Genomic DNA, 13017 nt, shown 5'->3' with positions numbered 1-13017 from the left:
CAAAATCCAGCCCAGGAACCGGTTTTTACTAGAGCTACAGAGGTTGAAGAACTTGAGCCTCCAACGGTTTTTCTTGATGGTATAGTTACTGGACCTAGAGAAATCGATGGTAGATTTGATGAAGATACTATGGAGCAATCAACCATTCCCGATTGGTTGAGAGAAAGGATAACGGCTAAGGTTCTTGATGAGACCCACTCAGAAGAGAATACCGTAGCATTTTTGGCGAAGGTGAAAGAACCAGTTGTGATTAAACCACCTAAGCTAGCTAGAAAATTCTCTTTGATTCAGAGGGATAGTGAAGGGTTCAGGACGGTTTAGATCGTTGTGCCGAAAAGGAAGGAAAGACCCAGAGTGATGTTGATCCTGAAGATTATGAAATTAATACTGTGAAAAGAGCACCAAACTCCAAGAAATTCAGGAGTTTGATGTTGTTGGTAACACATTGAAGGAGCGACTAAACAAGGAAGTAGAGAGAAGGAAAAGAGTGGAAGAAGAAAATGAGCAATGGAGATAATATGTTCTCCATCTAACTAAGCCACTTAATCATGAGATACCAGTTACCCCTTCGCAGCCTCTTCCGCAGGAGTCGATGAAAGACTGAGGACATGAAGGGCACATTCAGGCAAGTTAAGGAATGGACTTCAAATGCTTTGGCAGGAGCTGACATACTTGTGGAAAATTTGGTATCAGCACATGAGTCGGCTTCTTCATTGGTCAGCAGAATTCAAGGCTTGGCAGCAAATTGGGAGGATTTTGAGGATTATCCGAGGGCTGTCACAGCAAGACTTGATAGATGCAGGTGTCATCCAGGCTGGGGATAAGTATGATTTTAACACTTGGTATTGTGCTTTGGTCCCCAGGATTGAGGTCCTGAAGAAATCTGAGACTAAATGTTCTGAAATTGAGAAAAATGTTAGAGAAATTTTAAGTAAAGTGTTTTGTGTGGCATAAGAGATTTGGCAAAGGGAGGGTATGCGAGAAAAACACCTGCGCGCAGAGAACCTAAGAGCCAAAATTCAGTCGAGCTTTTTCAAAGTCTCGGGAATGATTGATAAGGGAGATCTCTCAAGAATCGTGAGTTTTCTCCTCATTGACGAAAACTTTCTTACGCGGGCAGTTGGGTGGGAATGCATCCTCGCCAGTTGTATTGATGATGTGGACGTCATCGACTTCCAAATTAGCAGCTTGCCAAATGTCACTATGGAAGAGGTTTAGCTCATTGTGTCTAGGTACAATGAATCTGCAGAAAGGGAAACTGGACACTCAACTCAGTGATAATAGCAACTATGCCACATGTCACTCTTTTGTTTGTTTGAACTGATAGAGTTTTTGAAAACCCAAATTAGGGTTTGTAGCTTTCAATTTGGGCCCTTGATCACTATTTGATCTTGGTTGTTCATTTATTTCTGGAAAACTATATAAGGCTACCTCCTCTCACTTGGAGAGTGTAAGGTTTTTGATATATTGTTGCGTGAAGGTCATTTTTCAAATAATGCATTGCATGTGCGCTTTCTCTTAAGGCTTTGTAATCTTTGTTATTTGAGTGATTAGCATGGTTTCAATTTCCTCAACACATTAATTAGAAGTTAATTTAGATTTGCTTTCAAGTTGTTAGAGTTGAATGAAGGATTTGATAAGTACTAATTAACGGTGTATCTCCACTCATACTTTTGGTGAATGGATGATTTCCATTTCACTATGCAAAGTTAGTCTAAGCCTATCCCCTGTGTATGCCAAAATTTTGATCATAAGCACAACCCATTGAGGATTGCACCCGCTTTGTGTAGTTGTCCTTAGTGTGGCAAAGCAAAGTGTGATTTCCTGAGAACACCTAGTTAATACCGTCTCCAGAATTCATAGGTTTAGATCAGCTTTCTCAACCCTATCCCTTTTTGCCCTTTTGAAGGTCTAGCTCGGAAAATCAAAAAAAAGAGAGAGCATGAAATTGACAAATTTATCTAAGTCCAAAAGCTTGAAAGACATTTGTAAACGTAAGTCCCCCTTGAGATTTTCAGCATACACTACTGTTGATGTGTTTTTTATGCACATGTGAACACAGAATAAAATACCAAGGTATCTTATCCTCTCTTGAACAAAGTCTCTCATATGCTATGCTTTTTTATCAAATGAGACAGCTCCAAGGTTACGAAATGCCACGTCTTGACTTGTGGATAAATTCAGCAGTTGATGTGAATTGTTGTGTTCACTTGGGGACTTACATAAGTGCTAGGATTATCTTCTTCGATCATGAAATATGTGGAATAGGTGTGCTGACAACTTATGATTTAACAATGTAGTTTTGGACGTAATTCTTACTAAAAAAATGGGCAAAAGGAATAGGGTTCAGGAAATCTATTCTAAGCCTAGGAATGTAGGAAATGATGAACAAATTTAGTGGAATCAAACTAGGCAAGGTCTCACAAACAGGTATTGAAACATGCTTAGTACAATCGTCTAAAGTATACTCAATGATTTTTAGACTATCACCATCAAACGTTGACACCATCCAAGTTTATGCTTGTCAAAGGACACGTAATAGTTGAGGTTAAGCTTACTCAAATTTCCAGTCGACCACACAAGGCGCACTTACCAGTGGCAAGAGGCTAGTGATAGGGATTAAGGATTCCACACAAATATATTCAACAAATCTTTCACTCAATCTAATAAACATGAAAATAAATTCTAATCTAACTTGGAGGAATTGAGAACCATGAATGCAAAGACAACATTTGAAGAGCAAAATCACCAACAATTGAACAATGATTTAGATTCAAATAGTTGCAGCATATACCAACAATTCGACAAAAACTCTCCCTTACAAACGAGAGGCAATGAGGTATATATAGAGCCTCAAAAGAAATGAAAGGCCCAGATTGATTCAAGATCAACGGCCAAGATTACAAGATAAAACCCTAATTAGGGTTTGTACAACCACCATTACATTGGCCAATAAGAAACGAGGGTAGGTAAGATAAATAAAATTTAATGTAGCACCATGTGTCACCTATTCCCTCCTTGAATGAATGTTGACTTGGTACCCTTTGATTGAACGAATGGTGACTAGGATGCCACCTCATGTTGCCTTGCACACTCTTCATCTTCACAATGTTTGGAATCCCTTATGATACTTTACATTCCATCCTTATGTTTAAGGAATTCCATGAACTGTTCCCTCCTTATGTTTGGAAAATTTCCCAATCCTAGAATCCTGAAATATTTCCTTCCTTGACGCACTTTGATATTGAAATTCCTTGATGTAGTTCTGGATTTCTTGATGTAAAATCCTTTGTGTTCATTTCTTGAACTTGCTTTCCTTCATTTGTTCACCATCAAAGTGAAGTCTTCTTCATGATTGATCTAGTCCTCATCTTCACCTTCTGGAATCTCTATCCTGAATTCCTCATCCAATCTTTGAAGTATTGATCTTCCTTATCCGCATTGCGTGCATCCTCCTTCACCTCAAGCCTTGATCATCATGCTTCCTTTTCTCATAACAGTCCTGCAAAACAAATAAGCATTGAATCAAACACTAGTATGATAAACTTAACTTCAACCTTGGTGAAAAATTCATCTGCATATGGACTAATCATTCCTCAAAACCATCCGCATTATCCTTGTCCATTCTTCACTTGGTGGAAATTTGATGCCTATCTAGACAACTTCCTTCCTTTGTAATTCCATACTCAAGTGGAAATCCGACCCTCATCCAAACTCACTGTCCTTGAACATCATGTGTTGAGTGGAAATTAGAACCTCATAGGGACTTTGTTCTTGACATTTGTCCCAACATGTGATAGGTAATTTTAGAAAATTGTAACACCAATTTTGGAAAATATGAAAGTCTGGATTGAAATCTGGAAGTTTTTCCTTAAGAAAAAACGATTTTCAGACTTATGATAAGTCTGGTCATAATTGTTAAGTCTGAAGACACCCATGTAAACTCAGAAAATCAAGTATTTGGAGCGCAAAAATGAATGTCCAGGTCTGGAGATATCACTTGGAGTTCTGAAAACACTCATAATGTGACTGATTTTTGATATCAAGTTGTAATAAAAGTCTGATTTTTTTTAGGACAAAGTCTGAATACGCCCTCCAATGCCTGAAAATACTCAGAAAATGGTGTATTGAAGTCTAATTTTCCGATTCTTAAGTCTAAATACACCCTCTGAAAGTTTGAAAATGGCTCCAAAAAGTTTGAAGACACTCTGAAAATGATGAATATCAATGGCTGGAAGTGGTCACAGCCATGTCACATGCTTGCATTTGAATTATTTTGACCTTCAAAACTCAAAAATGGTCACATTTGGGCACAACTATGTGGCTGGAAATGAAGTTTCAGTCTAAAGACAACCTAGTATACTCAAAAAAATGTCAAAAATGGTGCCCGGAAGTATATCACAATTCTAAAAATGCTTGGAAAAGGGTGTGGAAAAGTCTGATTTTTAGTTCTTAAAGTACCTGCAACTTCAATAAATCAGTCATTTAAACTTGTTGCAGTCATAGGAAACCCCTGTTTTTGATGAATTTCACCTTCCCAAACTGAAGTTTGTCAAATCTAGACACAAACAAAAGGCTGGTAAAAAATATTTTAAGTCTGAAGACAAATCTGAAAGTGAAGTTTCAGACTTAGATCAGCAATGGAAGCTCCACCATATGCCCAAAAAACTCATAAGAAATGACGCCCAAGTAAAATTTTCCAAGTTGGCAAGTGACTGTAACAACAATGGCAGCCCTTGAAAATGCACTAAAAACTCCTCCAAACAGCCCTTAACCAAAATCGCCTTAGTGTGGATGAGCTCAGCAATGAAGAATAATTCTGAAAATGTTTTCCCAGCCAACAATGGAGGTTAAATCACTCCCAGCAATGGCACCCAACAAGGTCCAAAAATAATGGCAGCCCCTTAACACTCAAAAAATATCACCAAAATTCATCAAGATATGGAGGAATCAGCCTCCCAAATAAAATCGGCCAACTTCGGCCATGGCGCCACCTCCCAAATCTGAAAATTACTCTCAAAAACTTGCTCCAATGGCTGCCAAGAAATATTGCCCAGCTGGGATTATGCAGAAAATGAACAATAAAACTAACTTTCAGCTCCAAATGTGTCAAGTAGACACTTCACCAAAATTGCCCAGCTAGAGAAAATCACCCAAATCAGCAACTTAGCAATCACACTCAGCAAATATAATGATATTTTAATGCTGGTCACCTCTCTTAAAACATGTTGTCACTTTGAGTTCTCACCACACAATCAATGTGGGATAAAACTTTTTCTCTTTTACACTTGTGGGAAAATCAACTTGCCTGGGAAATAATATTTTTTTAATTTTTTAAAACATTGCAAGTCATTAAATAATTGTTTTCAATTTTTAAATAATCGTTGACACTTGTCAACAATTAAATTTGGGGTCAATTTGTTTAAAATATTCCAAAATTTAGATCGAAAATAACCTTTGGGGGAAAATCGCCCCATTTTGGGATAAAAATCCCAATAAAAACTCATTAAAAATCATTAAAATGCTCTTGGGGGAAATTCGCCCCATGTTGGGATAAAAATACCGACAAAATTTCATCAAACTTGCACAAATTTGCCTCTAGGGGAAAATTGACCCTTGTCTAGACAATTATCCGGACCCAAAATTGTCAAAATCATCACTTGTGGAAATTCGCCTAAAGTCTGGAATCACTATCTGCATTAAAATCCATGAAATCTTGTCACAAAAGTCCTAGTGGAAAATCGATAGTCATTAGGAATCCTCACTTAAGTCATCCGCAACTTCATCCACACTCCCCAGGGGAAATTCGAAGGTAGTCAGGAAAATTCCCAACACTTCGACAAAATTTAATCATCCTGGTGGAAAATCGCCCCTAGTATGGATTCTCAATGGTGGAAAAATTGGTCATGTCTAGATTCTAAGGGAAATCCATGTCCAATCTGGATTTTGGGTGGGGAAAACCATGGGTAGTTAGGAATATGAGTGGAAAAGCACCTCTAGTGTGGAATTTTGACCTTTTAACAGTGTTCCACGGGGTCGCGTCCCTCCCCTTTTTGGGCGCGTCCCCCCATCAGGGACGTCTCGGGGACGAGGGGACGGGGACGCAACGTCCCCCGCCGTCCCGCCACCGCCACCCAATCGCTGCCGGGATGTGGAGACGTCTCCCGCGTCCCCACGCCTAAACAAACTGAAAAAGCCACATTTTAAAAAACATGTGCCTTTTGGGGGGATTAAGGGGTAACCCTAATTGGACATGGGCCCCACCCAACCCCCCAAAACAACACAAAAGCATGTTTCTTTTAGATTTAACTCTCATTTTGGTAAACTGATTTTTTTTTTCAGCAAGCTAAAGAGAAGGAAAAACTTGAAGAAGACTGATTGAAGGGGTGAGAAAAGCTGATTGCAAGTGTGATAGGAGCTAGAAGAAGCAAGAAGAGGAAGAAGAAGATTCTTCTACATTTTGGAGAGATTTTTCAAGCACAAGGTAGGGTTTTTCAACTTTTTGATTTTTCTTGTTTTTTTTTTTGTTTTTTTTTTAATATTTTCTGATTTTCATTGTTCTATGTCATTTTTGGTGAATCATTTTGCCCTCAAGATTCAACATCAAATCTCATTTTGAGATGAATAGGAAAAAAATTTAAAAATATATTGTTAAACTAGGCTGATTTTATTTTTATTTTTATTTTGTGAAATGCAGTGTCAATTTCACAATGAGCTCCCAAGGCATGAGTGAAGATGACATGGAAATCCATTCTCATAGTGAGAATGATTCAGAATATGAACCTGAAAATGAGGGGGGTGACCATGGGGCTGATCCTGGAGCCCAATCTAGCTCTATGGCAAGTGCACCAGCTAGTACAGGTTGTTAGGGGTCATTTTGATCCTAAGTCTCCTCTAAAACAGTTTGCTTCACGAATATCAGTACAAGGCACTACATCACATTCAAGTGGGGGAATAAGGAAGTGGAAGTGCAATATTTGTGACACAGAATGGTTCGGTAGCATTAGTAGGGTGAATGCACACTTTGTGTTTTGGAGAGGAAAAGGCGTGAAACATTGTAAGTTTTTCGAGGAAGCCAAAAATATATAGTACAGAATTGAGTTTAACAGGCTTTGGGGGGGTCCAGATGACACAAATATTTCAATGCCTAGTACTTTGTCTGCTAGGGCAGCACTTCATACTTCTCATGCTTCGTAGACGGGAGGAATGATGTTTGGATCTCCATCCACTTCCACTTCTACTGCCGCCAGGGCTGGGAAACGTAAGTTGCAGACACCACAAAGCAACCCCATTACTGATATGTTTAATGTGCAGCTGAGAGATGAGATAGATGAATCCATTGGCAAGTTCTTCTTTGCCAATGGCATTCCATTTCATGTTACACGGTCTCCTTATTATAGGGAGATGATGGCTATGGTGGCCAAGGGAGGACCATCTTATGTGCCACCAAGGGAGACGAAAATGAGGACCTCGATCTTGGATAAATGCTATTCCAAGATCAATATTTTGATGGAGAAGATGAAGGCATGTTGGGTGGCATCGGGGTGCAGCATAGTTATGGATGGGTGGACGAACATTAGCCATCGTCCACTCATCAATGTCATAGTCACATGTGCAGAGGGCCCATACTTCCTTAGAGCAGTTGATTGTACAGGGCATCGCAAAGATGATGATTTCCAGTTTCAAGTCCTCAGGGAGGCTATTGAGGAGGTTGCGCCACAAAATGTGGTCCAAGTAGTGACAGATGCAGCCCATGTGTGTAGAGCGGCAGGGAGACTCATTGAGGCAGCCTATAGACTCATTGTGCATGACATGAACAATGCACTCAAGGATATGGGGAAGATAGACAAGATTAGAGGAGTGGTCACCGATGCGAGAGATGTGCAGATGTTTATCTGCAACCACCACACTTCACATGCACTCTTCAGGACCTTCGCGAAGGAGTTGTTCTTGAAACCAGTTGAGACTAGATATGCATCCTATTTCATTCTCTTGGAGAGAATGATTGAGTTGCAAGAGGCATTGCAACTCATGGTTATGACTAATGAGTGGAATAGGTGGGCTGAGGCCAAGAAAGAGCAAGGGAGAAGGGTGAAGGAGATAGTGAAGAGTGATGTGTTTTGGACTGATGCGAAATACATTGTCTCTATCATTTCTCCAGTATTCCAGGTGATCAGCTATGGGGATGGGGATGCACCTAACCTTGGAGAGGCGTATGAATGCATTGACTCTATGCTTGACCAGATTAGGGCTGTTGTGCGAGTGAAGGACCCCTCTTTAGCATTCTACAATGAGCAAATCCAGCCTATCATTCAGCGTAGATGGGACAAGTTGAACACTCCTTTGCATATGGCTGCCTTTGCCTTGAATCCTAAGTGGTACAAGGCTAGACCGGGTAGACTGACACCGATTCAGGATGATGAGGTGAAGGCGGGTTTCTTTAGGTGCATAGAGAAGATGTTTGATTCCAGAGATGCCGACACAATGCGCACTAAGTGGGGAAGATTTGCCACTCTTAGAGGTTATTCAGATGTGGCAAAGATGGATATAGACAGCATGGCACAGGAGGACCCACTTTTATGGTGGAATTGTCATGGCCCGAAATCTTTGACCACCACTCTAGCCATCCGTCTGCTATCCCAGGTTTCCAGTTCTTCAGCTGCTGAGAGGAACTGATCTACATATAGCTTCATCCACTCTCTTAAGAGGAACAGACTTACCTCTAAGAGAGCAGAGAAGCTTGTGGTTGTACACAGTGCTTTGCGTCTCATGGACCGCAAGACACTTGTGTACAAGGATAGTCCAGCGACACGATGGGATGTACAGCCAGAGGAGCCTTCACAAATTGATGAGGATGATCCTACCACTTCAGATGCAGGGCTAGTTGGTGTGAGCTTGAAGGACCTTGATCCTCAGGAGTCCAACAGTTCCAGTGAGGAGGAGTTCGCAGATGATTAGAGGCCTCCATTAGCTACAGTTTGAGTTTTCAGTTTTGTCATTTTGTATTTGACTCTAGTCTCTTTTGTAATGCTATTGCTACACGTATTTGTATTTGGCTACTCATTGTAATGATGAATCATGTAATCATCTTTATTATTATAGACTTTGCAATGGCATCAGATATTCGTATTTTCGTTTTCCTTTTCCGATATTCATATGATAGAAATGAGAAATCTCCAATTTGACAATTTCATTTGTCAAATTTTATTTACTTTTAGCAATTAGTTACGTATCACTAATCTAAGTAATCTTGGTATTTCCTATAGTTTCATTTGAAATCTAATTCTTATATTGTTATACATCTTTTCAAAACTAGTTTTTCAAGTACTATATGTATATGTATAAGTATATGAGCACCACCACCCCGCCACCATCCCCCCGCCGTCCCCAAATTTAGACCCTTGGTCCCCCCATCCCGGAGACGCGTCCCCGCGTCCCCGCGTCCCCTCATCCCCGACACCCGTGGAACACTGCCTTTTAGCCCTTAGAATATGGATTTTCATCCAGAAAATGATGATTTTTCCACTCAAAATCACTAGTAAACTTCATAACTCAATAAAACTCATCTAGACTTAAGCAAATTCATCAAAAATTTCAGCAAAAACAAGGAAACCTATCACGATAAAGTGCAAAATCAACTTGAATAACTTCCTAGGAGCGAGAAAACAACTCCTAAAGGACCTCTTGACCACAAAAATATCACCGACTTATACACAGAAGCATTTACGCTCAAATATCAATGCATAATTAAAACTCAACACTTACCAAGAATAAATCAAAACCCTAAGGCAACCCCCTAGACTTAGGCAAAACTCAAGATCACTCTAACATTTTAACATTTTAAACACATGATCCTATTCAAAATTCAAAAACCCTCTCATCGGCAAAGGCAAACACTAGGAAATTAGGCAAAACTTCTACTCTAAAAAGCGAAAAGTGGGGGTCCCCATTTGCAATGGGGCTATGTGTGAAGACGTCACAACAACTACCCAAGCAGCTATCCCACTAAAGTCACTTGTTCGCACATATAGACCTTGGAATCGCCATATGATAAGCAGTGATTTTTCAGGAGAGGATAGAATACCTTTGGGTATCTTATTCTAATGTTCGATATATGATAAAACGTACACCAACAGACAGCAAAATTGGACCTTGCAAGTGGAGGACTTGTGTCTGGGGGAAACTAATAAATACACTTGTATTTGAGGAGCTTAGTCTCCTTATATAGAGAAATAACGAAGAAAGAAAAATAGAAACAATCTAAATAACTAAAAGATTCTAAGATATCTAATTGAGAAAATAGAAAATACCTAATAAACTAAATATTCTTGAATAACCATTAATATAACATTAATTACTTTATTACCCTCACTTAATGGTCATTTTACTAACTACCCTGACAAAAGACAAAACTTTCAAGTCATTTGGCCATGAACACATATAAGGCAGAATCCTCCTTAGAATGATTTACAACATGAGCTTACTGCTAAGACTCTCCCTAGTTGGACTTCTGATCAGCCAACCAATTTCCGCAGAACCTTGGGATACAACCAAGCTTCCCACTAGTGAAAGGTGATATTCTTCTTGGAATCGTCCTCAGATGTGCATTGTCCTTTATGCTAAGTAGACTCGCCTTTGCCTTTATCCTTGGCAGTAAAAATCTGTTCTGCACTGACCATGTCCCTATTGCTCACAAACTATTGTCTCCACCTAGCTTGATGCAATATCTTACTACACAACTCATCAAACTTCAAGTCAACATAAGTGGAGGTAATGTTGAGTGTCTCAATAAAGTGTTTGTAGGATCGTGGTAGACTCTTTAGCATAATCAACACCATGTCCTCCTCTTCCATCTTGTGACCTATGGCCTCTAGTTGATCGCGTATATCCTTGATCTTCATAAGATGCTCCTGCAGAGACATCTTCTCATCCATCATAAGGGAAAACAACATATTCTTCAAAAAGAAAGCTCAACTTTTATCAAACGTTTCATGGAGACCTTCTAAGTGCGCCCAAATCTCCATAGCAATCTTGCTAGATGGCACCTCTAGAAGCATTTCATTGGTGATTGATAGTTTCAACAACATTGTCACTTCTCAGTTACGTTCATCAAACTTGTCCTAGTCTTTGCCCGCCACTGTGGGACGAGTATACGTACCCAGAACCATCTGATCAAGACATCAATACTAAAAAATTGGCAGCATCCTTTGCTTCTAGGTATTGTAGTTCATGTCGTTGAATTGTTGATTGCCCTCCAACATGATGTTGGTCAACGAGACCATCACTCTCGCTTTCTTATGCACAAAAAACGAAGCAAATGTGAGCTTCAAAAGAATTTGATTTTTCTGTCAAAAACCTTCAACTATAGCTGCCACAAACTCCGAGGAATTTGCCAAAGAATCATTTTCATTTGATACCATGTAATGATATTTCATTATAGATTAATTGAGTAATTACAAATGGAGACGTAGTCTCCTTATATGGAGAAATAACGACAAAAGAAAAATAGAAACACTCTAAATAACTAAAAGATTCTAAGATATCTAACTGAGAAAATAGAAAATGCCTAATAAATTACTTTATGACCATTGTAAACCATTAATTAATTTATTAAGGTATGCATGCACAAAAACAGTATAACAGCATCACCTTATTGTGCTTGTTGAACTGTGTATGCAAAAAGGGGAAACAAGTCCTTAAGGCTAATTTGGTCCAAACATATGACATGAAGAGAAGGTTATTTCTTATGTAAACTCAAAGTAAATGCCAAAAGATTTATTGAACAGTTGACTCTAAAAATACAGCAGTTAGAAAATAACTAATAAACTAAATATTCCTAAATGAGCATTATATAACATTAATTACTTTATTAAGGTATGCATGCACAAAAACAGTATAACAGTATAACCTTATTGTGCTTGTTGAACTGTGTAAACAAAAAGGGGAAAAAAGTCCTTAAGGCTAATTTGATCCAAACATATGACATGAAGAGAAGGTTATTTCTTCTGTAAACTCAAAGTAAATGCCAAAAGATTTCTAGAACAGTTGACTCTAAATTTACAGAAAGCTTAGCCTAACAACAGAAGGTAATATGTAAGATGTAATTAGTGAAGCGAAGTTGTTCCTGATTGAAAGGAGTAATTCTAGAAGGGTAGATGAATCAAGAAACGTGATCTGGATAGCTATGAAAAGAGATATCATCCAAGTATGAAACCAAAACAAAATAAGCTAAAGTAAGCAATAATAAACAATGAGACTTAAATTAACACAAGAAATAAGCTAAAATAAGCTATAAAAAACAATGTGTGAATTGTACTTCATTTCATTGCACAGGTCTAGAAATATGTGCAATTTTAGTGAATGGAAAATTTGATTTTTCCTTAGGAGAAGAATCATGCACTTCCAAGATAAACTAAAATCTCTTTAGATTAGTAGGAGATATTTTCCACGGCAAATCAAATTATAATATTGCTATCAGGATTCAAATATTTAGTTTTGAAGTCAAACTCATTGACCTGTGTCTCATGAGTAATGGTTCACAAGAACCCATCTCTCATGAAAATATGAGAAATGGGTTCTTGTGAACCACTACTCATGAGACACAGGTCAATGAGTTTGACTCAAGAACTACGCAGTTGAATTTTGATAGCGATATAATAAAATCTCTTTAGTTTTTGTCAGAATCAAGTAATCTTAATTTTTTTGCAAAGAACAAAAGTAATGGAAGCTTACCAGCCAAAGTTTTGATTACTGAAGGAGTCTTCCCACAAGAATAAGTCTGCAATAAATGTTTCAGTTTGCTTTTTAATTGCTTTATTCATCTACGCAAAGGATTATCTTATCATGTCCAAGATGGCTCAAGAACAGCATCACAAGAAATATATTGGAATAATGCCAATCATGTATGATACCTTTGAAGTGGCACTCAGAAAGTCCCATACTTCATGTTGTTCAGCAACATTTGGAATGGACAATATATCCTGTAGATCCAAAATACACAGTCAAGTTCATCCAGAT

At 38.6% G+C, this 13017-nt stretch overlaps 1 protein-coding gene across 1 annotated transcript in view; it reads right to left on the bottom strand.

Annotated features, from left to right (window-relative positions):
- LOC131077555 (uncharacterized) overlaps positions 1-13017 on the bottom strand; it is a 164545-nt gene that overhangs the window by 108029 nt on the left and 43499 nt on the right. Inside the window, exons 8-9 of the mRNA XM_058015073.2 lie at positions 12912-12980; positions 12733-12778 (exon numbers count right to left, since the gene is read on the bottom strand). Of these exons, the coding sequence (XP_057871056.1) occupies positions 12733-12778; positions 12912-12980 (115 nt within the window). The remainder of the gene's footprint in view (positions 1-12732; positions 12779-12911; positions 12981-13017) is intronic.

The sequence above is a fragment of the Cryptomeria japonica genome, chromosome 6, assembly GCF_030272615.1.
Source record: "Cryptomeria japonica chromosome 6, Sugi_1.0, whole genome shotgun sequence".
Taxonomy (NCBI): domain Eukaryota; kingdom Viridiplantae; phylum Streptophyta; class Pinopsida; order Cupressales; family Cupressaceae; genus Cryptomeria; species Cryptomeria japonica.
The sequence above is the reverse complement of the archived record's forward strand: the minus strand, read 5'-3'. Positions and strand labels throughout refer to the sequence as shown.